This window comes from Acomys minous (genome assembly GCF_964271855.1).
Source record: "Acomys minous genome assembly, chromosome: 16".
In the NCBI taxonomy this organism is placed as follows: domain Eukaryota; kingdom Metazoa; phylum Chordata; class Mammalia; order Rodentia; family Muridae; genus Acomys; species Acomys minous.
Genome location: NC_140498.1, coordinates 85,540,202 through 85,566,019, shown reverse-complemented (window position 1 = coordinate 85,566,019; position 25,818 = coordinate 85,540,202). Strand labels below are relative to the sequence as shown.

The 25,818-nt window shown below is 50.5% G+C and overlaps 1 protein-coding gene across 4 annotated transcripts in view; it reads left to right on the top strand.

Annotated features, from left to right (window-relative positions):
- Positions 1-24,324, top strand: part of BCL7A (BAF chromatin remodeling complex subunit BCL7A) — a 33,245-nt gene extending 8,921 nt beyond the window's left edge. For 2 of the 4 annotated variants that reach the window (XM_084762746.1, XM_084762745.1), the window contains 4 exons: positions 2,800-2,896; positions 11,016-11,183; positions 19,520-19,641; positions 21,283-24,324. In XM_084762746.1, coding sequence (XP_084618872.1) covers positions 2,800-2,896; positions 11,016-11,183; positions 19,520-19,641; positions 21,283-21,354 — 459 coding nt within the window. In that variant the 3' untranslated portion in view covers positions 21,355-24,324. The remainder of the gene's footprint in view (positions 1-2,799; positions 2,897-11,015; positions 11,184-19,519; positions 19,642-21,282) is intronic. The other 2 variants (XM_084762748.1, XM_084762747.1) reach the window with 2 other exon arrangements.
- The last annotated feature ends 1,494 nt before the right edge of the window (positions 24,325-25,818 follow it).

The window sequence follows — 25,818 nt, the reverse complement described above, 5'->3', positions numbered from 1 at the left end:
ACCTGAGGCCAATCTGCTCGGAAGGCACAGAGCCCAGCTGAGGCCTGGGAAGGCTGTTGCACCTGTGTCTTGAACCCCCTATAATCCTACCCCAGAACCTGGCCCTCCGTGCTATGAGGACTGTCCCTTGAAAGTTGTCCCCTGTTTTGAGAGCCCTACAGTCGGCCAGTGGAGACACGCTTTTCTATGCGCCTTACTCTCCCTTGCATACTAGGGTGGCAACAGGCAGCGTGGTACCCAGTGATGCCAAGACTCCGTCTTCACTGTGCCCTGTTCCTGAGCCGCCCTCCATCTGCCAGGCCCCGGGGGCTCAAGCTTCATACAAGTTTACCTACTTCCTGTCTTTTTAAATCTCTTTTATAAGCCACTTCCCCAGAGTCATGCAGCTCTGTCAGAGCTGAGGCTGGGACTCGGGTCTGATTTTGAGATGCGTGCGTTCTCTGTTCCTGGAGAGCTGTCTCATGGCCCAGGTTGTTGACAGAGCAAGGGTGAGAGAGATTCCTGCATCACTCCCTACAGGGGCTACAGGAAGGTTAAGGGGGGACAGGTGGGGCCAGAAAGGACTGTGGTGACCGTGCCACAGCCTAGAGAAGGATGCTATAGAAGTCTCCAAGACACTTCCTGTCTAAAGGCCTTTGCACTCCCAGTCCTCTCCTGCCAGCCCCTGCCCTGATTCCCCCACACTTGGTCCTAAGAAGATGAGTGTGGCCCCAGCTGGGAGGGACATGGCCACGATCAGTAAGTGTTGTTGGAGGGCCGCAGCTATCATCTCTGGAAAGACAGAGGCTTAGCTTCTCTTCCAAGGGGCTAGCCTCTCTCTCTGAATCATCTTCAGTAACCTGCCCCTGAGGGTGGGGACTCCAGGCCAGGCTCAGATCACCTGCTCACCTTGGGAAGGCGATGAACTCAGGCGACTGACGTCTCCTTTTCCCTTTTCCTTTTGACCTGGGGTTCTGAAGCCGCCACGCCCCCCTCTTACCGTAAAGGGACCGAGGCTTGGCCCATACACGCGTGTAACCTGCGTGTAACCAGACAAAGCGGGCGGCTCAAGTCCTCGGAGGCAGTTCCTGGCTCCGGCCCTTCCCTTGGCCTTACGCATCATTAGGAGGGGTAGAAATGCTGGCTGCATCCGAGGAGACGTGGTCCCCTGCTCTCAAGGAATTTCTAATCTCGTTGGGGGAAGATAATTATAGAATGGCACGAAACAGACATCAGGGAAGTGCCAAGTGGAATATGATCCAGGGGAGCGTGTAATATATGTGCCGAGGGAAGGATAGGGCAGCTCCTGCCTGGGCAAAGAACGCTGGCTATAGACAGAATGAGGCAGACCAACCCTGGCTAGCCCATGAGGCTGCGTGCGTCACCCCACTGTGGGGGCCCCTGCCCCTCTCCCTTGTGCGGAGGAGCCATGTCTAGCTCGTGTGGATTCTGCACCCAGAAATGTGCACTGTGTCGCTTTGAGAATACTTAGCGTAGCGTAATGTTCCAGAGATGCTGAGTTCCTGGGCAGGAGTGTGCTGTTTCTCTAGGGCTAAGCATCTGGGTTGGATGCAGATGCCTGGGCCCCAGCAGCGTTAGACTCTCTGAAGGTCAGGCCGGGAATCTGCATGGAGTCGGGGAGGAGGTCAGCTTTTTAATTTAATTTAATTTTTTTTGAGACAGGATTTCTCTGTGTGGTCTTTGCTGTTCACCCCATGCATGCCGTTCAGGTCCCCCCCGAGGCTGGAAGAGGGCATTGGATCTCTTAGAACTAGGGTTACAGATGGTTGTGAGCCACAATATGGCCGCTGGGAACTGAACCTGGGTCCTCTGCAGGAGCAGCTAGTGTTCCTAGTAGCCGGGCCATCTCTCCAAGCATATTTAAATATTAATTTTGCAGTATATCTTTCCCTAAATTTGCCTTTTATCTCTGTGCACACACATACTCCAACTTGAGTTTACCTCCCGGCAGGTACCAGGATACCCAGTTTGTGTTTACCCGTCCAGAGTGTCTACTCTCACAAGTGCACAATGGACGCAATCCCCTGAACACATGAACACACCCCCAAAAGTGGTGGCAGCTGCATGCTCTGTTCCTCTTTGTCTTGGAGATATTGAGGTATTTTAACATGTTCATGCCTCGAAGAGCTTTCTGATTAAAATCCAAAGAGAGCCGCCTTAGTCTCTTTAATTGTTATATGGAACAATCGGACCATCCATGATTTATTTTTGGAGTCTTTACCATCACTCATAGAAACCAAAACAATTCTGTTCCCTTGGGGGCTGAGGGTGTGGCTCACTGAAGAGCACTCTCGTAGTGCGTTTGAGGCCCTGGGTTGGATCCCTATGCCCTAAAAGTGTCCTCTCCATTCCACGCTGCCTCGGGGTTTTCCATCCTTCCTGGCTCAAGCTGCCAGAAATGAGTGACCTGTGCCTGCCACGGCTGAACCTGCCCTGGTCAGCAATGACAGTGACCTCGGCCTGTCTCCTAGTTCCTCTCTCTAGAAGAAGAGGGAGTTCCCAACAGCCAGGGTGTTTGTCTGTCTGCAGGTAACAGCCCCACAGACAGGTGAGATTATGTCTCAGAATCCTCCCGTTGGCGAGACTCTTTGATGCCGAGGTGACAAGGAACACTTTGTGGGCCACATTCAAAAGCAGGCAGAGACAACCTGCCAAGGCTCGGGGGGCTCTGACTGTTTGATGGCATTAAATATTCATGCCACTCCCCAGGGCCGCTTGTGGGAGCACCGTACGTGATTGACTGACTTGGGTTTCTGTTCCATTTTCTTTCTTTCTTTTTTTTTTTTTTTCTCCCTCTAGAAAAACAAGAATAAGAAGAAAGGCAAGGATGAGAAGTGTGGCTCCGAGGTGACCACTCCGGAGAACAGCTCGTCGCCCGGGATGATGGACATACATGGTGAGCCCCGCCCCGCCCGGCCGGCCGGCCTCCCTGCCTGGGCCTCAGGAAGCCCTAGGCTGTGGTTCTGAACGTTCCTCTAGCAGGTTTGCTCACATTCCAGGCAAAGGGTAGGAGGGCTGGGCACGGCTGCCGGGCCTCTGTGCCAAGGAGGAGCTCTTCGGCGGAGATGTTTCTTTCCCTGGCACACCTAGCCGAGAAACCAAACAGAAACATAAAAATGACAGCCTCTCCTTACCCAGCAGCAGAGTCTCACAGGAGATGATCCCAGGAGCCCTAAGGCACCCAGGAAGATCTGGGGGTGTCACATAGCAGACCCACAACAATGCTTTCCAGTCTCTGTTTTGTTTGTTTTGTTTTCTGCTTTGCTTTGCTTTGCTCCCCGGAGTGGAGTTCTGAGCTGTTCGTGGTCACCATAGGAACCTGGGCACCGCCCTCTCATGTCAGCCTGACATCCTTAGGGGTCAGATTTTAGAAGTAACATGTGTATTCCATCCTGTTAGGGCGTTAGGGCGAGGCTGGGGCCACAATGTAGCCAGTCTCCTGGTCTCATCTTGTCTGTCTGTCTGTCTCTCTGACCTTATTATTGGGAGGAAAGGCTCAAGTCACACTCCCATGGCTCCATGAAATGTCCACACCCAGGCCAAAGCGTAGGATATACACAGCCTGTCCCACCAGGCCTCCCCTCTCCCCTCCCTGTTGCTTTTATGAAAATGATTTAGCTTTCTTTCACTGTAACAGAGTGCTTTTTGCTGATGCTGCGGTTTGAATGAGGAAAGGTTTATTTGGACTCACGGCGTCAGAGGGCTCAGTCCATTCACTCAATGCCATTGCTTTTGGAGGCCTCTGGTGGGCTAGCACCTCGTGGTAGGAGCATCAAGGTAGAGGAAGGTGCAGGCCAAAGGGGAAGTGGGCTTTTTGGGGATGCATGCCTTTAATCCCAGTACCGGGGAGGTAGAGACAGGAAGATACAAGTCTAGGGACAGCCTGAGCTTCATAGTGAATTCTAGGCCAGCCTAGGCTACAGAGTGAAATGGTGTTTCAAAACTAAGCTGGGGTGGGTGAGAAGGGTACACCTTCAAGGGGGCCCCTTCAGTGGCTGGAAGACCTGTCCCCCAGACCCCACCTCCTAAAGTCTCTGCTGCTCCCAACTGCATCAAGCTGGGGATTCAGCCTTTAAACACGTGTGCCCTTAGGGACACTTAAGATTCAAACTACAGCAGCCTCTGACATTTATTAGTCAGAAGACCTGCTTTACCACTGTTGTGTGTGTGAGAGGTCAGGAGTTACTGTGGCAGAAGCAACTGGCTTGGGCAGGAACGGCTTCCATCCCTTAGGGGAGATGTGGCCGCTTCAGCCTGCCTGGTCACTTATTCTGTCCCCTGTGTGGGCCCCCACCCTTGCAGAATCTGCCACCCTTATCTCCCGCCTCCCGTTCCTTTCTCTCTCCCTCCCTTTCTCCTTCTCTTCCCTTCTCTCCTTAGTTTATCTATTACTTGTTTGTTTTGTTGTCTTTTTTTTTTTTTTTTTTTTTTTTTTTTGGAGACAGGGTTTCTCTGTCCTGGACTCGCTGTGTAGACCAGGCTGGCCTTGAACTCACAGTGATTCGCCAGCCTCTGCCTCCCGAGTGCTGGGATCAAAGGTGTGCACCACCACACAGGCTCGTTTTTCTTTTTCAAGAACAGAGTCTTAATATTTAGCGCTGGCTGGCCTGGAACTCACATATCTACCTCCTGGGATTATCAGGATTATTTTATTTGGACTAAAGCCATGCACTATGCACTACCACACCTGATACATTTATTCATTGTATGTACACATGCCGTAACACACACATGGAAGTCAGAGTTGTGGGAGTCACCCCTTTCCCTCCACCATGTGGGTCCTGAGGATTGAACTTAGGTCAGGAGATGATACAAAGGGCCACAGCGGGTGCCTGCTTGCTTGCTTTCTTCTTCTTCTCCTCCTCCTCCTCCTCCTCCTTCTTCTTAGCTTTATTTATGACAGGAGAGAGCATCAGACAGAAGAGGGCATCAGATCTCATTATAGATGGTTGTGAGTCCACCATGTGGTTGCTGGGAATTGAACTCGGGACCTTTGGATGAGCGGCCAGCGCTCTTAACCGCTGAGCCATCTCTCCAGCCCCGTTCCTTGCTTTCTTATAGAACCCAGGACAGCAGCTCAGGGATGACACCCCGTACAGTGGCTAGGCCCCTCCCCCACCAATCACTAATTAAGAAAATGCTCTACAGGGTTGCATAGAGTCCGATCTTATGGGGACATTTTCTCGGTTGGGGGGGTTCCCTCCTCTCAAATGACTCTAGCCTGTGTCAAGTTGACATAAAATCATGCAGCACGCCTCATTTGCCCAGAGTGACCATTCTGGGTCCCCAGTCCCTGGCGCCGCATCAAGGAACCTTGTTTCTCGCCGACGTGGTTTCCTAAAAGCACAATGGGATTTTGCTTCTGGTTAACGAGCAAAGAAAGACCTCAGATCCCACTGAGTATAGTGGCGCAGGTCTTTAATTCCAGCCCTCTAGAGATGGAGGCAGAAGGAGCTGGAGTTGGAGGGCGATCTGGGCTACAGGAGACCCCGTCTCAAAAAGTAAAAACAAGGGGGCTGGAGAGATGGTTCAGAGGCTAAGAGCACTGACTGCTCCTCCAGTGGTCCTGAGTTCAATTCCCAGCAACCACATAGTGGCTCACAACCATCTATAATGTGATCTGATGCCCTCTCCTGGCCTGCAGGTGTACACTGCAGAACAGGGGTACTGTATACATAATAAATAAATAAATAAATAAATCTTTTTTAAAAAAAGTTTTAAAAAGTGAAAACAAAAAACTTAGAACAACAAAACAAGCCAGGGTTGAGGGTGTGGTTCCGTTGGCAGCGCTCACCTGCCATGCACAAAGCTGTGGGCCCTGTCCCTGTACTGTGTAAGGCAGGCGTGGGGGGTCCGGGTCCGTACTGCCCGAAGTTGAGAGAAAAGGGAGCAGCTGATGGCAAGTGCAAGGTCATCATCCCAGAAGTCCCAAGTTCGAGCCTAGAATTCATGAGTCAGTTTTCCTTTTCAGAGTGAGATATAGGATATGGCCTGGTTTCCTGGCATCCCGAAGCAGCCGTCTCTGCCCTCCCTTTCCCAGGAACTCCCTCTGGGTGTCCTCCTGAGTTAGTAACGTAACCACTAGCCCTCTGGTTGGTTCTTACCTGTAGAATTCGGTGGCAGTGCCTGCTTCACGAAGTCCTTGTGGGGATTAGATGAGACAGTCTCTGGAGAGCCTTGGCGTGCTAACAGCTACGTTATGAAGCCGTCACAAGGTGCCAAGCATCTGACGACAAGGCCCATTTCACAGATGAAGAACTAAGGCTCGGAGAGGGGGGAATCAAGTCGCCCCATTAGCAGCCGATAATAACTTCCAGTGCTAGAGTCCACATGTGAGAGCCTTTGCGGGCAGAGTCTAGACTTGCTGCCCGGACTGATGCGGAGAGAGCTGGCCCCTGGACATGAGCAACATATCTGTCTCTCATTGTTTGCATTTTAGCTCATGAGCCACCAAGACCAAGGCAGGGGTGACCAAGCATGAAGGTTCGGGAACAAATGTGGGCCTGGCGAGAGGGTTCCAGAAGGCTGGGGAAGGGGCCCAGCATGAACTGTGGAGGTCAGCAGAGCTAGAGTCTGTAGTCCACAACTCTCAGCAGTGTCCGCTGTGGATGGCAGTTTCCCAGGCCGGGCCCCAGCGTCTGCCTCGTCAGACATTAATGCTCATTGTCATTTGTTAACAGAATTTTCACCACACGTGCATTTGGGTCTCGACCTAGGAGAACCCAGGCTTTTTTTTTTGAAGGCAAATGAGCAGAGTGTGTAGTTTTCAAGTCAGGAATTCCCAGGAGACTGCTCTTATGAAACTAGCGGTCTAGAGTACGGTCAAATGAGATCAGCCAGGCTGTGTGACTGGCTGCCTGGTGTGCTCAACCAGGGGCTGAGAGTTGGTCCAAGTCTGATAGGAGGCGCATGCCTATAATCAGAGCACTTGGGGAGATGGAGGATAGTCAGGAGTTCAAGGTCACCCTCGGTGCTGTAATGAGTTTGAGGCCAACATGAGCTACATGAGACACTGTCTTAAAAGAAACAAACAGCGAGGCACGGTGGCTCACACCTGTGTTCCCAGTGCTCAGGGAGACAGTTCATGGCTAGCCTGGTCTATAAAGTGAGTCCAAGATAGCCAAGGCTACACAGAGAAACCGTGTCTTGAAAAGCCAAACAACAACAACAAAAAACCAAAGCCAACCAAACAAAGCAACACATATACACACACACACACTCCAAAACGAAACCAAAGAAACAACAGAGAGATCTAAGGGATCAGTTCCCCGACTTGTTGAAATTTTGGCGGCAATACCAGGTAGGTAGGTACCCCTCAGTAAGTTGTTAGTCAAATGCAGTGTCCGGTCATGATAGTCCCCCTGTAGTCCCCAGCTGCTAGGAGGCCAAGGCCAGAGGATTGCTCGAGACCATGAGTTTGGGGCTAGCCTGGGCCACATAGCAAGACCTTGTTTTCAGAACACAGTAGGGTAACTATAAATGCTCTTCCTCCATGCACAACACATAGTAGGTGCACAGAGCTCTTGGAGTGCCCCTGCCCTCCTCATTTTCACAAGATCCCACAACAGTCTCAGCATAAAGTCCTGGCTGGCCTGAACTCACTATGTAGAGCAGGATGGACCTCCAGGCTCTCCTGAGTGCTAGGACCCTGAGCATGAGCTGCCGTGTGTCTGAAGCTCACCACTCAGGTGACTTTGGTCTAAAAGTATGGGTGCTTACCTGGCGGAAGAAAGAAAGACCATGATCCTGAAGGTGGTTTCCAAGGGCGAAGTTCCTCTACTGCACTCAGGACTCGGGGTGTGCAGATTCACATATCAACCCCCCAAATGTGAGGAACTCCGCTGTATAACTTGCAGTCGTTTGGGGGTTGTGTTTGTGCTTCCTCCTATAACGATAAAATGGTTGTACCCAGGAAGGGGGTTCAAGACCAAGGGGAGGTGTTCCTTGGACCCCAGATCTGTCTCCAACGTAACCATCCATGCCACTGCCCCACTGCCCCTCAGCTCTTCCTCCGTCTTATTGTAGACATGGGATGGGCCCCATCCACTCCTCCCTTCAGTTTTTATCCACACTAGGCCATATTCGCCACATGCTTTTTAACGTATTGTTTGAGATTGACGTGTAATTTGCATAAAACACACACATCTCTTGGGTGTGAAGTGGATGGCGCCCTGTCACTTGTCTGCAGCTTGAGCTACAGTGCATCCCCCGACCCCACCCCCACCCCCCCACCCTGAGCTTTGTTCAATCTGTGCCTGCCCATTTCAGCATGCACCACCAAAGGGGGACGTTTTCCCAGACTCGCTGGGCCATTATAATTCCTTAATAACTTTAAGAACCCAGAACCCAAATTCTCCAATTAGTCCAAAATGTGTTATAGTTGGCACTTAACAAATGCAATCCAAATAATTCATACACACATTTACTGGTTATGGCTCTTACATTTTCTTTCTTTCTTTTTTTTTCTTTTCTTTTCTTTTTTTTTTTTTTTTGTCATGATGGGGATGGAACCTGTGGCCTTGTGGAAGTAGGGAAATGTTTTTCCATGAGCCCCATCCTTTTTTTTTTGGTTTTTCGAGACAGGGTTTCTCTGTGTAGCCCTGGCTGTCCTGGACTCACTTTGTAAACTAGGCTGGCCTCGAACTCACAGAGATAGATCTGCCTGCCTCTGCCTCCCCAAGTGCTGGGATTACAAGAGTTCACCACAATGCCCAGCTCATCCTTTTTTTTTTCCCCAAATAAATTTACTTTTTCTCTTTCTTAACTTATTTATTTTTATTTTATGTGCGTTGGTATTTTGCCTGTATGTGTCTGTGTGAGGGTGTCGGATCCCCTGGAACTGGAGTTACAGTTGTGAGCTGTCACGTGGGTGCTGGGAATTGAACTCAGGTCCTCTTGAAGAGCTGCCAGTGCTCTTAACCCTGGAGCCATCTCTCCAGGCCCCTAGTCCTTTAAGGAAAAAAAAAAAAAGATTCCTGGGCCAGGGAAATGGCTCAGTGGATAAACACACTTTGGGGAAAAGCCCGTAGACCCATGGTTGGATTCCTGGAGAATTTGTAAATGACAGACTGTTCTCTGCCCTCCACATAAGTGTGTGCCCTTGCACATAAAGTATGTACACCCCAGAATAAATAAGTACATAAATGTGTTTTGTTTGTTTGTTCTTGAGACAGGATCATGCTAGGCAGGCAGCCTTGGCTTGCCTGGAACTCACAAGAGATCCATCTGCCTCTGCCTTCTGCCTCTTGAGTCCCAGGATTAAATGCGTTGCCATTGTGCCTGGTCAAAAGCAATGGTCGTTAAAGATATTGGTGGGCTTAGGGTGGAGGCTGGAGAGATGGCTCAGTGGTTAAGAGCACTTGATGTTCTTCTAGAGGACCCGAGTTTAATTCCCAGCACATGTCAAGTGGTTTATAACTCTAACTCCAGCTCCTAGGGATCCAAAGCCTCCAATGGGCACCTCCACTCATAAGCACATACATCTCCACATGCACACACACACACTCTTACCACATAAGCAAAATTGATCTCTTAAGAAATGATTCCCGCTGGGTGTGGTGGCGCACGCCTTTGACCCCAGCACTTGGGAGGCAGAGGCAGGCGGATCACTGTGAGTTCGAGGCCAGCTTGGTCTACAAGGTGAATCCAGGACAGCCAAGGCTACACAGAGAGACCCTGTCTTGAAAAAACAACAACAACAACAACAAAAAAAACAAAAACAAAAAGAAGAAGAAGAAGAAATGATTCTGTTGGAGAGAGAGACCAGTGGCTGAAAGCACTTCTGTAGAGGACCTGGTTGTGTTTCCAGCACTACATAGTCACCTGCAATCTCCAGTCTCAGGGAACCTTCCTGCCCTCCACTGGCCCCTGTGTGTACATGGGACACACAGTGCATGCAGGCACACACACACACACACACACACACACATGAGTAGTAAATCAATTACTCTTAAAAATAATTTCTGGTGCTCTTGCTACCTCGTCTTGCCCATTCACTCAGTCATTTATTCATTTATTTGTAGACTGGTTCTCTCTAGTCCTAGCTGGCCTGGAACCCACAGAGATCCACCTGCCTCCGCCTACCCAGTGCTGGGATTAAAGGTGTGCGCCATCCCACTGGCTCTGCCTTTTATTTTGGATCAACAGGAAGCCAGTCTGGGCCTTAAGGAAATGGGGTGGAATGTTGTAGCATTATTTCATGCAGAATTAGGTCTCATGTGACCCAAAAAGGTTTTTTTTGTTGTTGTTGTTGTTTTACTAATTCTTTGAGGATTTCATATATGTATACAATGTATTTTAATCACATTCACTCCGTTAAGACCTCCCAGATCCATTCCCATGGCTCCCCATCTGTCTTCCCCACTCCCATTTAAAAAATATATTATTTTATCTGAGAATGGTGGCACACACCTTTAATCCCAGTATTTGGGGCGGGGGTGGTAGATGGCATTTGAGGCAGGTGGATCTCTGAGTTTGAGGCCGGCCCGGTCTACAGAGCGAGTTTCAGACCAGCTATGGCTACATAGTGAAACCATGTCTACCAAAGAAGATTTATTCACTTTTATTTCATGTTTGTTTGCCACATTTATGGAGGCCAGTAGAGGGTCAGATCCCCTGGAACAGGAGTTGTGGGTGTTTATGAGCCACCATGTGGATGCTGGGAGCCAAATCTGCATCCTCTATAAGAAAAGCAAGTGTTCGCGGCTGAGCCAGCTCTCTAGGTTCCTTTGTGTCCTTTTTGTTTTGTTTTGTTTTTCCAGACAGGGTTTCTCTATGTAGGGATCTCCTTAGGTAGCTAGGGCCTATGGGGGAAGTTATTGAGAGGAAGTAATCAGTAATCAGGCTAGCTCACAGGATGTAAGACCAAAGGCACTGAGGCATAGAAAAGCTGCCCTACGTGCCCGCCCGCCCCTGCCACCGCTGTCCCCCACCCTCCCCTGCTGCCACCCAGAGAGCTCACACTCACCTCTCCTCAGCAGTTACAGGACGTCAACCTGTGCTCTGTTCCTGTGCAGATGATAACAGCAACCAGAGCTCCATAGCAGACGCCTCCCCCATCAAACAGGAGAACAGCAGCAACTCCAGCCCCGCCCCAGAGCCCAACGCACCTGTGGCTGGTGATGGCGCTGAAGCCAAGGCTGATGAGGCGCAGGCCGAAGTAAAGGAGCATCCTGGAGCTGAAGGTACTTACCGCTCAGAGACAGGGCATGGAGGGGCCGCTCAGCCAGACAAGCCACAGGTGTTTAAAAACATCCTTGCCATGTGCCAAGCTGAGACCATGACATAGAAGAAAAATAAAGGTCTGGTTTAGAGCCGTTTAAAAAAAAGAGATGGGGGGGGAGGGGGCAGGGAGGGCTGGAGAGATGGCTCAGCGGTTAAGAGCACTGACTACTCTTCCAGAGGTCCTAAGTTCAATTCCCAGCAACCACATGGTGGCTCACAACCACCTATAATGTGATCTGGTGCATACTGTATACATAATAAATAAGTCTTAAAAAGAGAGAGAGAGAAATCAGACAATTGGGAGGGGTTCGTTCCCTAACACCACATAAACTGAACATGTGGTACAAGCCTGTGAGCCTAACACTTGGAAGGTAGAGACAGGAGGGTCAGGAGTTCAGGGTCAGCCTGGGTTTGCCTGAGATCATATTTTTAAAAAATCAGTCCAGGGGGCTAGAGAGATGGCTCAGCTATTAAGAGCACTGAGTGCTCTTCCATAGGACCTGAGTTCAATTCCCAGCAACCACATGGTGGCTCACAAACATCTATAATGTGATCTGATGCCCTCTTCTGGCCTGCAGGTGTACAAGCAGGCAGAGCACTCTATACATAATAAGAGATAAATAAATCTTATAAAAAAAAATCAGTCCGGTGTGATAGTGCACGGGGAAAAAAATATCAGCCCACACCTTTGATCCCAGCACTGGGGAGGCAGAGGCAGGCAGATCTCTGAGTTCAATGCCAGTCTAGTCTACAGATAGAGTTCCAGGATAGCCAGGGCTACACAGAGAAACACTGTGCTGAAAATTAAAAAAAGAAAGAAAAAAAAAGAAAAAAGGATTTATTAGCCAGGTGGTAGCCAAGAATGATTTCTTTCTGGTCCTCCTGCCTCCATGCCTTTAATCCCAGCAATCCCAGCAGAGGCAGGTGGAGCTCTGAGTTTGAGGACAGCCAGGGCTACAGAGTGAGTAGCCAGGGGTACACAGAGAAACCCTGTCTTGAAAAACCAAAATCAAAAAACCAATCACTAGAATTAGGAAAGGGAGTAAAAGTCTTGTGGAATTATGAAGATGGTTAAGAAAGGCTTCCTTAGCAGCCAGGCGTGGTGGCTCATGGCTGTAATCCCAGCACTCTGGGAGGCAGAGGCAAAGTGACTTGTATGAGTTTGAGGCCAGCCTGGTCTACAAAGTGAGTCCAGGGCAGCCAAAGCTACACAGAGAAACCTTGCCTTGAAAAAAAAAACGAAAGAAAGAATGGAAAAAAAGAAAGAAAGGCTTCCTTGTGGTGGTGTAAAACAGGTAAACAAGTCAGAGAGTGCCGGGCATGTTGGCACACGCCTTTAATCCCAGCACTCGGGAGGCAGAGGCAGGCGGATTGCTGTGAGTTCGAGGCCAGCCTGGTCTACAAAGCGAGGCCAGGACAGCCAAAGCTACACAGAGAAACCCTGTCTTGGAAAACAAAAACAAAAACAAGTCAGAGAGCTCTCTAGGAGGAGAACATTGTCGGCAGAAGAGCAGGAGGTCTGAGGCAGAGGCAAAGTCAGTGTGGCAAGAGACATGAAGGACTAGAAAAGTCAGCTAGGGTCAGAGAGGGCGCTGGCTTCAAGTGTGGTGGGCTCATAAGGCCACAGTGCCCTGGGCAGCGAGACGAGGCATGGGTTGACATGACCTGAAAAACTGAGAAAAGATGATGTAAATGCTTAAAGTGGAGGTAGCAAAGCCATTACCAGCCATTGTCTATATGGGGAAGGTGGTAGTGAGGCCAGGGTAGGAGCAGAAGATGTGTCGCAGGTCTGATAACTGGTTGTGGTGACAGAAGCTGTAATTCCAGAGGGTGGTACAAGGTGACCAGTTACAAAGTATGAGGCCTGCCTCAGCTACAGAACAGTTCTGGGGCCAACGCAGAACAAAACAAAGAAATTTGGAGAGATGGTTCAGCAGTTAAGATCACTGGGTGCTCTTACAGAGGACCCGGGTTTGATTCCCAGCACCCCCAACTGTCTGTAACACCAGTTCTAGGGGATAAGATCCGGGGGCCTCTTTTGGCCTCCAAGGGCACAGTGTTTATGTGGTGCACTTACTCATACACATAAAATAAAAATAAACAGATAGGTAAAAAGCTAAAGATGTATCTCAGTGGTAGAACTCTGGCCAGGCCTGCAAGGACCCTAGTACTATGTCAATTGGGTGTGGTGGTGGTACATACCTGCCATCCTAGCACTTGGAAGATGGAGGCAGGTTAACCTTGAACTCAGTATGTGGCCAAGGATGACTCCTTTCTGGTCCTTCTGCCTCCATCTTCTTTGAAGAAGAGATTTGCTTATTTATTTACTCATTCACCTGGCTTTCCGCTTGACTCATCCATGTTGCTGTCTGGCCCCTAGGCTAGGAGACTTTTGTGGTCACGGTCATAGTAAAGAAAGGGAGTCGGGGACTGGAGAGATGGCTCAGAGGTTAAGAGCACTGGCTGCTCTTCCAAAGGTCCTGAGTTCAATTCCCAGCAACCACATGGTGGCTCACAACCATCTACAATGAGATCTGGTGCCCTCTTCTGGCGGGTAGGCACACATGCGGGCAGAATACTGTATAAATAATAAATAAATCTTAAAAAGAAAGAAAGAAAGAAAAAAGAAAGGGAGTCTGGAAGCCTCAGGAAGGCTTCTTGGCAGTGATGCCATCTGAGCCGGGCTTAAAGGGTGAGCTGGTACGGGAGGCCAGCTATTTCAGTCAAAGGGATCAAGTCCCAAAGTGGTGTAACACGAGTGAACTGTGGAACATGGGTGTGACTTGCTGGCCACGGAGCAGTACAGGCAGTGCATGCAGAGCAGAGGCTGGAAGCTGGACTCTAGAAGGTCTACCTGACTGCCCGGTAAGGTGCGCTGGAGACTGTGCGGTCCAGGCTTCAGCTAGAGGGCCGGGCAGGATGGCCCGAGAGCAGGTAAAGAGATCCAGCTAGGCTCAAGGGTCTCAGATTTAGTGTGGCCACCACGGTGTAGCATTGAGCACATGAGGGAGCTACGCACGTGTGAGGTTGGCCCTTGGGTACGGAAGAAGTGGATGTGTGGGTCAGTCGGCAGAGGGCCTCACTGAGGCTTTTATTGCTGTGATAAAACACCATGACCAAAAACAACTTGGGAAGGAAGATTTCAGCTGTCGGTTCCGCATCACAGTCCATCATCAAAGGAAGCCAGGGCAGGAACCCGCAGAGGCCATGGAGGAGTGCTGCTTACTGCCTTGCTCTTCAGGCCTTGTTCAGCCTGCTTTCCTTTCTTTAAGATTTATTTATTTATTTATTTATTTATTTATTTATTTATTTAGTATACAGTGCTCTGCCTGCATGTGGTTGCTGGGAATTGAACTCAGGATCTCTGGAGGAGCAGTCAGTGGCCCTTAACCTCTGAGCCATCTCTCCAGCCACCTCTGCCTGCTTTCTTACAGCACCCAGAACCACCTGCCCAGAGGTGGCACTGTGCCCTACATCTTGTCCACAGGCCATCCCGGTGGGGACACCAGCAGTGCCAGGTGGTGGCGGCGCACGCCTTTAATCCTGGCACTTGGGAGGCAGAGGCAGGCGGATCTCTGTGAATCTGAGGGCAGCCTGGTCTACAGAGGGAGTTCCAGGACAGCCAAGGTGTGCCCTTACAGTCGGGTGGCCCAGCTTTTTGCTGGTTAGATGATGCTTTAGGCAGAAAGTGGAGGGATGGGCCGTAGTTCACTACGGAGTGGCCTTTGATGGGCAACACTGACTCCCCTGCACCTACCGGTTTTCCTGTTTCTAAAATGGCACAGATTGGCCGGGCGTGGTGGCGCACGCCTTTAATCCCAGCACTCGGGAGGCAGAGGCAGGCGGATTGCTGTGAGTTCGAGGCCAACCTGGTCTACAAAGTGAGTCCAGGACAGTCAAGGCTACACAGAGAAACCCTGTCTCGAAAAACCAAAAAAAAAAAAAAAATAAAATGGCACAGATAAAAGTGGCTTCCCTTGTCAGATTGTAGCGGGGGGTGGGGGGGTTGGGGGGGGTAGGGAAAGGGACTGGGGTAGAAGAGGGAGCTGGGGTGCTGTGGAGAGCCCCCTCACGCCTCCTCCATTGGGGCAGTTGTTCTGAGGTTACCGGGGCAAGCAAGAGCGGTCAAGTCTGGGGCCACCTCAATTTTCTTTCCTATCCTGCCATCCGGTTATGGTCTTAGTGCCCACGGATTTGAACCTGGGTCCTCTTTCCCCTAACAGGCCAGTTGCGGCTCAGCTCTAAGAGTCACATTTGCAGTGATGGTTCTGTAACTGCTGCCTTTTGTACCCCCGCACCCCAACTGCACCAAAAGCTTTATAGGCCCAGGTGGGGATCATACCAGGGTCCTCTTCCAGTCATCCCATACCATTGGGCTTGTACCCACCTGCCCCAGCTCCCCACAGAAAGGGCACAAGCACAGGACCCGTGTGGCCTCCCCACAGGTGGGTAAACAGGGACAGGGTGGGTTGGCCACCAGCTGTTGACCTTGCTTTGAACTTGTTTACTGCTGAGTGAGCTCAGGGAATGACATAACATCCAAGCTCCCTGGACTAAATTTAGGCCCCGGGAAAATAATTTCCCCTGGGTGTGTTCCAGAAGCGCCAGGACGCCCAGAGAACAGCGTGCTGTCCTGGGAGCCCTGGCACGCCGGAGGCTGCACCACTGGTTCCCTCTGAGCCCGCAGGCCTGGCTCTCAAGGAAGCCTCGAGCCTGGGCATGCCCTGCCAGCAAACAGGCAGCTTGGATCTCCAAATCTCGGGTGACTGGCTGCCTCCTCCCCTTCCATCTGCAGAGCCCAGAACAGACTGTGGCCACAGAGGCCACAGAGACACCGATAAGATAGACTTTAGGTCAGTTAAAAAACGTGTCTTGTTAAAGCAAACAAATGATTATGGAATAGAATTATGGAATAAAATTAATGTGGATTTTTCTCCCTTTGAAAAAAAATTTTTTTCCTTCTCTCCAAGCAGGCTGGTCTTGAACTTCTGACCTCCACTTCCCAAGTGCCAAGATTACATAATATGCATGTCTGTGTCCAACTTTTTGTTTTCTCTCTTTCTCTCCCCCTGCCCCCCCCCTTTCTTTTCTTTTCTTTTTTTTTTTTTTTTTTTTTTTGGTAGATAGGGACTTACTATGTAGTCCAGCTGGCCTGGAACTCACAGAGATCCTCCTGGCTCAGCCTCTTGTGTGTTGGGATTAAAAGTGTGCCACCAGGCTTGGCCCTTTAACTTTTCCCATTTTAAAACAATTTTATGCATGTAAGTGTTTTTTTGCCTATGGGTATGTATGTGCACGTGTGTGTGCCTGGTGCCCTGAAAGATCAGAAGAGAGTGTTAGATTCCCTGGAACTGACGTTCCCGATGGTTGTGAGCCACCGTGTGGGTGCTGGGAACCAAACCACGCCCAACTGAACTAAACCATTTCTAAGTGAAAAACAGTTCACTGGCATCTAGAATATTCTATCACCTCTGTCAAGTCCAGAACATTTTCCCCAGTACACAGAGAAACTGCATAATCCTTCTCTGTGCCTTATTCCGCCATTCTGGTGCCTGCCTGTGTGCGTGCGTGCGTGCGTGCGTGCCTGTGTGCGTGCCTGCGTGTGTGCCTGTTGTGGGCATTTCACGTAAAGAACAACATGTCCCTTGCTTTCCACCCTGTTGAGACAAGGTCTTTCTTGTTTCTTCCACTGCTGTGCTGTAAAATTCAGGCCAGCTGGCCCTTGAGCTTCTGAGCCAGTCTCCTGTCTCCACACCCCCATCTTGCTGCAGCTATAGCAGTGCTGGGATTACAGCTGTGTGCCACCCAATCCTGATTTTTACATGGGTTTTAGGGAACAAATCTGGGTTTTTAGGCTTCTGTGACTAGTACTTTCACCCCCTGAGCCATCTCCCTGGCTCTCCTTTGATCCTTTTTAGGATTGGGTAATAGTCCGCTATAAAGGAAGACCACGTTTTATTTCTCGGGCTGTTCCCGCCATTGTGAATAGTGCAGCTGTGGCATTCATATTCAAGACTCTTTGACGCTCTAATTTTTGTTTGTTTGTTTTGTTTTGTTTTGTTTTTCAAGATAGGGTCTCTCTGTGTTAGCCTTGGCTATCCTGGGCTCACTTTATAGACCAGTCTGTGACTCTCTGGTTTTCAGTTATTTTCCCAGCACTGGGGAGGCAGAGGCAGACAGATCTCTGAGTTCGAGGCCAGCTTGGCTTTGTCAACCTTGTTCTTGTTAGAGGTAGCAAAGATCTGGACAGAAAGTACCTGGTCTCATGATTCACCAGGGGCAAAGGCAGTGTTTGAACTTAAATCTCTCAGCAAACTGAGTCCCCTCTGCGTCCCAGGTTGTAAGTGGAGCCCCACCCTGTGGCCATCAGAAAGCCCAGCACACAAACTCTGGCCTGCAGAGTAAAGGCAGACTGCGGGTCTGGGTAGCAGCAGGGTGCTAGCAGGGCTCGCTGTAGCTGCCTGAGGCCGCACCCATCACAAGCTCTAGACATCTGCTGGCTGTATGCCCACATTAGTTCATACCTAGATTTTTTTTTTCCTTTGCTATTCCTCTGCCTCAGAAAGTAAGCTGTGGTTGCTTAGGCTTTCTTCAACATTATTATAATGCTTTTTTTTTTTTAAACCAGGGTGAGGGCTGGAGAGATGGCTCAGCAGTTAAGACTGACCGAGTTAGATTCCCAGCACCCATGTGGGGCAGCTTATCACCATCTTTAACTCACTTCCCAGGGATCCACTACCTGTAGCCTCTGTGAACTCCCACACTGAGGTGCATATACCCTCCTCTAGTGATTAAAAATAAAAGTTAAATAAAGTCAGAGTGACCTGTCACTGGGGCCATGTGCGAGCAGCCGGGGCTCAGGCGGATTTCGCAATGTCCCCTTCATTGTGTCCCAGTTTCTCGAGGAAAACTTCAGCGATCCCCTTCCAAGGCCACATCACCCCCTTCCAACGTACACCAACGTACATCTGCCAGAAAATTGTGACAGTGAGAGGGAGGCATAACAGATAACCCAAGTGATTGGTGTCATCAGATAAACGGTGGCTTCCCAGACTGCTGCGCAGCCACGTTATAAGCTCTTATGTGTAGAGAGTTTGTAAAGATGTGCAAAGTCTGGGCCCGCACCATCTTGAGAGATAGAAAAACTATATGCACATGAGGGAACAATCTAGAAAGGCAGGACTGAGCCCTCTAAAATACTGGCATATATATTTTAGATATCAGTCGGTTTTAGCTATTTTTTTTTCTTAGTGGTTGGCCATTGCTTTGGTCACCAAAGACTCATCCTTACTGTTAAGAGAATTGTTGGGCTGGGTGTGGTGGCGCACGCCTTTAATCCCAGCACTCGGGAGGCAGAGGCAGGTGGATCCCTGTGAATTGGAGGCCAGCCTGGTTTACAAAGGGAGTTCAGGACAGCCAAGGCTTCACAGAAAAACCCTGTCTTGAAAAACCAGAGAGAGAGATTGGGCTAGGGATATAGTTCAGTTGGTAGAGTACTCACCAGTTTCTCAAAAGAGAAAGGTGGACGTAGGACGGGGACAGCGGCAAGATGGCTCAACAGGTCAAGGAGCAGCAAGGCAACTCGCTTTCAATCACCGGAACCCACACAGCAGGAGAGAACGGACTTATCACAGTGTCTGACCTCCATATATGTGCTGCGGCATGCGAGCACGTATACTAAACGAACAAACGTTTTCAATTATTAGAGGCTGGAGAGATTTCTCAACCGTTAAGAGCATTTGCTGCTCTTGCAGAGGGACCCAGGTTCAGTTCTCAGCAAGCACTTGGTGACTCAGAACCGTCCGTTCCTCCAGCTCCAGGGGATCAGACGTTCTCCGCAGGCAACAGGCATGCGTGTGGTGCACGGGCCTATATGCAGGCACAACACCCATCCACATAAAATAAAAATAGGTAACTCGTGGGGAAGCTTGTTTCCAGCTCCCTCTGCTGAAGTCTCTTTGGCCGTAGCTTCCCTGCTGGAGACAGGAGACAGCCGTGGTTGCTGTGCAGCTTGTCGTCCAGCAGAGGGCAGCAGACGCCGACAGTAGTGCCTACAAAGTAGCGCTCCTTCCTCCAGCCAGATGGTAGGTATGCAAGGAAGGAGGGTCAGAGACCCACGGAGCCCACTTTGTGGCCCTCCCGAGCTTTAGGCCATCCCTCTCTGGAGGCCCCCGCGCCACAAAACTACCCAGATCCGACTGTCTTTAGTACTTGGCCCGTCTGCTGCTGCCTCTCATGTGTCTGGGGGGGGAAAAAAAAAAAGAAAACAGCATCTGTTGTCTTACTTTTTGCTCAGATGCTTCCGATGAGCAGAATTCACAGTCTTCGATGGAAAACTCAGTGAACAGTTCAGAAAAAGCGGAACGGCAGCCATCTGCAGAATCGGGCTTGGCAGCGGAAACATCGGCAGTCTCTCAGGTACCTGCAGCCAGGCCCTGGTGGGGGGTGGGGGCTGGGGTTCTCGTCACCGTTGGACCGCACTGGAACACCGCTCGCCCATTGAGCAGAAGCTGAAAGTCTAAGCCTATGTCACCTGGGGGCCACAGTGGTGGGAGGGATGTGGTCCTGCCTCAAGAAGCCTCTGGGGTTGAAGATGTCTGTCAGTCTAGTCTCAGCTTGGTGATGTTGTTTACTTGGGCTCCGTGAAAGCATCCCCCAGCCCCGTGACAACCCCACCCCCACCCCCGCCTTTGCCCTTTAAAGTTAAGGAAGACATGACCTCAGGAACCTAAAGGCTAGATTAGTCTTGGGAACTTTGCATGTGGTCCAGCCCCCTGCTCAGACCCCTTCTGTGTTGTAACCAAGTATTGGCATCATTCTTGGATTGTTGGGTGCAAACCTGAGGCCCAGGGGCAGGAAGCAGATGTGATGGAGTCCAGCCCAGGTTCAAATCCAACCCCAGTCAGCTGGAGGTGCACGCCAATGATCCCAGTTCCTTGGGAAGGTTGACGGAAGAGAATCGCAAGTTCAAAGCCAGCCCCGAAGACTTAATGAGAGTCCATTTAGCAGATGCTGCGGTAACCATGGTGAAGAGGCACTAGCCTAGGTGTCAGGAGGGCAGTAGGCCTGGAGAGAAGGCAGCCTCAAATATCACAGGATGGGGGAGGGAGGGGACCGGGGCTGGTCACTTGGCCTCCCCAGCCTTGGTAAGAAGTCCGGCTTTTGTATTCAAGTCAGTGAAGCAAATGTTGGAAGCCTTGTTCCCCAGCAGTGGTTTAGAGTTTAAGAAGCGGGCTCAGGTGCTGTTGGATGACACCTGTAGAGAGGCCACAGAGACGCAAGTAGTGGCAGCTCAGAGAGATGGGCAGACTCTAACACGTACAGTAGGTAGGTCTTGCTAAAGGGGGAGTGGGTGTAGACAGGAGGAGAGGTCTACAGGGTGCTATCTGGGCGCCGCCTTTATTTCATGCCTGTGCTAACACCTCAGGGAGCCCCCCGTTAGCATGGATACTGTCTGGAGTTTGGTCTCGGGTGATAGGCGAGGTCTGAGAGACCGTAGGTGGCTGCTGGTCAATGAATTACCTTCTGAGTGGTCATAAGGCTTCTTGGGAATTCGGTCACAATAACAGACTACTTACTCAGAGTGATGTCCCCCTGACCATTCAACGAACGCTGAGCAGCTGTGGCCAAGCCAGGCGCCTGTAGCCTGAGGGACAGTAGCCCACGCAGCAGAATGGCTTTGGGTTTTCGAGAAACCACCTTAGAGGTAGTGTGAAGGTTGCAGAAGTAAGTCTTACGCTCAGGTACTGACCCCCACGGTTGCTTTCAGACAGGAAGACTAGTCACGAGGGGAACTTGGTCAAGCCTGCAGCTAATCAAAGGCAACGGGACTCCAAAACCCCAGGGAACAGCACGTGTGATGGCTCAGAGTGACAGGAGGATTCGGGCCAGTGTGTTTCGGGTGCTCTCCGATGTGTCGGGCACCCTCCCCTCCCCCTTCCCCCACAATTAGTTCTCTCTCTTCCCTCTGGAGGCAACCTGCTGCCCCACCTGTGTCCTGGCTGCCCTCCCTGCTTGCGCTGACCCCAGTCGCTTCTCTTCTCTCCCCCCCCCCCAAAGGATTTGGAAGGAGCGCCGCCCTCTAAGAAGATGAAGCTGGAAGCCTCGCAACAGAACTCTGAAGAGATGTAGGCGCCCGGTGGAACTCTTTGCCCATGTCTCATGGCAGGTACATCAGCAGGCTTAACTCTAGACCGTTGCCCAAGCGATCCCTCTTGGGTGTGAACAGAACTAACGTTTCAAGTTTTACTAAGTGCAAATCCAAGAAAAACCTAGAACGGCCGGAACTTCTCAGACACTGACGAACTCTGCTGTGAAGTGAGACGCGAGAACCTTCAAGCGACTGCCCTTGGGGAGGTGGGTCGACAGCTCAGGAGTGTCTGCACACTGTCTCGGAAGCCAAGATTACATTTGCGTTGCTGCTGTATCCCCTCCCCCGCCGCCCCCCCACACCTCTCTAATTAACGATATAAGCTATTTGAGGGTGGTGCCAATCAGGAATTTGCTTTCCATAGGGGCTTTTTGACTCTTCAAACAATTCCTTCCGCTTTCTTTTTTTGTGCCTTGTACCCTAGAGGTGACCTCTGGCATGTTTCCTGGTTTTTGCATCTCTCCTGGCAAAGTGCCCACTTGTTTTGGGTTGGCTGCTGCCCCCTTACCGCCGCTCTCTCCCCTGCCCCAAGCTGGCAGGGTAGAGCGGGCAGGAGATCAGGCACCTTTCAGTGGCTCCTGGTTCAGGTGAGCAGTGTTGGGGCACACACCCTGAGCCCCAACTTCCAGGGCCCCTGGGGCTATAAATGCCGGGGGCCCCGTTTCCCAAGGGCTGGCCTCCCCGGATTAGGCACATGCCCTCACCTCCCGGAGCCACGGAGGCTAGAGGTTTGCGAGCCACAGTAGCCCAGATTGACATGCAAAGCCTTTAGATTCTTCTGGCACCTTCTACCCTCTCTTGCCCCTACGATAGCCACCACTGGCAACTGCTTTCTCCAGGCCCTCTGAAGACAAAATGACTGTGAGCTAGTCTCCTTAGCACAGGGCTGCGGAGGTTGGGAGCCGGCAGGGCGGCAGGGTTAGCTGGTGCTGAACTCTCCCACGGGACATTGTTTGGATTTCAAATCCATGGAAACCTGCTGCCCTTTGTCCCTGTCTCTTATCCCGACCCTCACCCCCACCCCCCACCCCCACCCCCACCCCCAAAAAAAATCCCAGGCAAGATGCTCCTGGCATCGTATCCTGACTCTCAGAGGCAACAGGCGGATGGAGTCTCATTCCCAGGGCGTGCCGTCGGGCAGCACTGGGGAGAGGACCTTAACAATTGGGCCTCAAAGGCCAGAAACAAGGCACCGAGGAACCGGGAAGATTTGCACACACACCCCCAGATAGGAGCCACCAAGGCTCCCCTTCCCCTGGTCTCGATTGCACGGAGACAGCTTTCTGTCACTCAGCGGAGACATCCCTTGGATGGACTGCCCAACTGTTGAGTCTCTGAGGCCTGGTTTGTTCTAAATTCCTCGACGGGGACCCCTCAGACCTTAAAGCTTCCCCTATGCTTTCTTACTGCACTGGAGTTCTAACTCCCTATGAGTTGTATGTTGGGGGCAGGCGGGTGGGCTGGGTGGGGTTTTTTTTGTTGTTGTTGTCGTTTGTTTGTTTGTTTCTGTTTTTGTTTTATTTGCTAATTGGTGCATATTCAGGTACCACCTTTTGCCGTGTGGATCTTTCTCCCAAACACCATGAGAAGTGTCTGCCAGGCTCCATTTTCTAAGAGTTTCTGAGGTGACAGATCCTATTTCTTTTTTTTCTTTTTTTTCTTTTTTTTTCTTTTTTTCCGTTTTTAAGGGAGCTGTCTATTTCCTATACTTCAAGAAGAATCAAAATGTTCCTGAATTTTAAATACCTCATGCAAAAATATCTCCTGAAATAAGGGAAGAAAAAAAAAACTTTGAAAAATCTTAATGTTGAAGTTAGCAATGCTAAAATGTTTCTGTCTTTTTAAAAAAAAATTTTTTTTTTCTTGTACTTAGCGATTTTGCCCCTCAGGCAGTCAGTTCTGTGAAGAACTGTCTTCTTCGTCTTTGCTGGAAAGCAACCAGATGTGAGGCCTCCAACACATCTCAAGGTCAAGGCGGCTTTATCTCCAGATTCTAGAGTTAGGGCAACGTTTTTTTCTTTTGCAGCAAAACTCCATTTTGGTGAAAGATGAATTTGGATATTTATTTCTTTTTCTGGGAAACTAGAGGTTACAGCTGAGGGAGAACCCGACACTTGGATCCACGGAGCCAGCGGGGCGGCCAGGGCTGCCTGCACCTATTCTACCCACTGCAGCCTCTCCGGACAGTCAGGATGACTTGATGCAGTCGAGGATGAAGATGACGATGACGAGGTCCACGGTACCGAGGCTGTCATTAGTTTTTCTCTGAAGTGCCTGAAGGTAGGAATGGGCCGTTGATGGGGACCATTCGGATGTCCCCCAACGGCCGCGCCAGGCAAAGAGCCAGCAGCCCTGCACTCCACGCTGGCCAGGAAAGCCTTCCACGCGGAGCGGTCAGACTGCAAAATCCAATGTGCTTCCTTCCCCACCACGGTCCTCTCTCTGGAGCCGATGGTCCCCGTCCCTGAACCTCTCGCCCGCATCCCCATCACAGAATCTAAGACCTTTCATCTGGCCGAGCCAGGGGCAGGGGATCCTAAGCAAATGCCTTCCGTGGACATCAGGCCCCATGGCCTAAAGGGCTCCCAGGGCAAACTTCCCCCAAAACTTGAAGGCGGGGGGAATGGCGGCTACACATTCCACAAAGTGCTGGCACTTACACCCACAACCCGGAAGGCTATTGACCGATTCTTGGAGGGTGGTGACTGCCCATCATCAGGCGGTGTCACGGTTTGGAATGTTAGTTATTGCCGAGGACCTGGTTAGAGGTATAAAGACCTTTTTTTCCACTGTTACCTAATTTTTTTTTTCCTCTTAAAAAAAATTTTTTTTTTGGTGTGTTGTACAGCAGTATAATTTTTCACTTATTTATTCCATCAGTAGCTATTGTTTGTACAATGTACAATGGTTTCATTTCAGAAAATAATAATAAAAAACAAATGTTCCGATCATGAGTTTGGTGGCTTAGCCCATTGTAATCAAGAATAAAATCAGGTAGATAGTGGAGATGTCCCTCCCTGGCTCTCGGGCTCCTTTCTACAGATCTGGTAAGCTCCTTGTAGGAGGCTACCAGCGGGCAGGGTATCGAGAGCCGCCGTTATTAAACACCAGGCAGGGCCAGGCCAGCCACTAGGCACTCCTTTCTGTGGGTGGGTGTTGTCAGTCACTTTGTGCACAAGAGTAAACAACAAGGTTGTACCCTGTCCAGATTATGCAACCAGGTAGAGCTCAGTCTGGAGACCATGCCTGGGAGCCAGGAGCCAGGAGCTGTGGCACAGACCTTTAATCAGGCAGAGGCAGAAGGATTGCTGCGAGTTCAAGGCCTGGACTACTTAGCAAATAGCAAGCCAGCCAGGGCTACATAGCAAGACCCTGTCTCTCAAAAAACAAACAAACAAACAAAAAACAACAACAAAAAAAAAACCCTTGCCCAGTGTGCGTGAGGCCTGGCTGGCCCGAGCCTATAATCTCAATATTGGGAAAGAGAATTAGAAGCTTAGGTTTCCCCTAGCTGTGTAGCCAGGCCCAGGCTGATATATGACAGCAGAAGGGGGGGGGGGAGATTCTCTTCGTGGTCGCAATTCTGGTCAGCAAATACTGACAAGGATGAGAAGGAAGAATCAAAGGCTTGAGCCAGCTTGGACTACACCTTTAATTTCAGCACTCGGGAGGCAGAGGCAGGTGGATTGCTGTGAGTTCGAGGCTGGCCTGGTCTACAAAGCGAGTCTAGGACAGCTAAGGCTACAGAGAGAGAGACCCTGTCTCGCTCCTTACGTTGTGGTGATCCCCCAATATAAAATTATTTTCATTGTCATAACTGTAATTTGGTGACTGTTATGAACCGTAACGTAAATATCTGTGTTTTCCGATGGTATTAGGTGACCCCTGTGAGAGGGACGTTTATCACCCCCCTCAGGGTCATGACCCGCAGGTTGAGACTCACTGGTTTAGAAGGGAAAGGTCCTTATCACCAGGCTTAGTGAGCTGAGCTGCTTCCCAGGCCCCACATGACAGGAGAGAACTGACGCCACCAGCTGTCCTCCGACCGTCACACATCCACCGTGGCACATGCAGGTCCGCACACGTGCACACAAAATAAATGTAATGAAAATAAAAATCAAAGGGCTGGAAATATGGCTCAGTTGGTAGAGTGCTTGCCTAACATGCTTAAAGCTCTGGGTTTGATTTTTCAGAACCACATAGGCAGGTGTGTGTGTGTGTGTGTGTGTGTGTGTGTGTGTGTGTGTGTGTGTGTGTGTGCGCGCGCGCGCACTCGCGCATTCTTTAATTCCAGAGACGGCAGGATCAGAGTTCAAGGTCCAGCCTAAGCTAAAGACCCTCTTTCCAAAAAGAAAAGCTGCACCCCAGCGTCACAAATACGCCTTTACTCTTGAGGGTTGGGGGTAAGGGAGGACAGGGACTTGTCTTTTTTGGGTTTTTCCTTT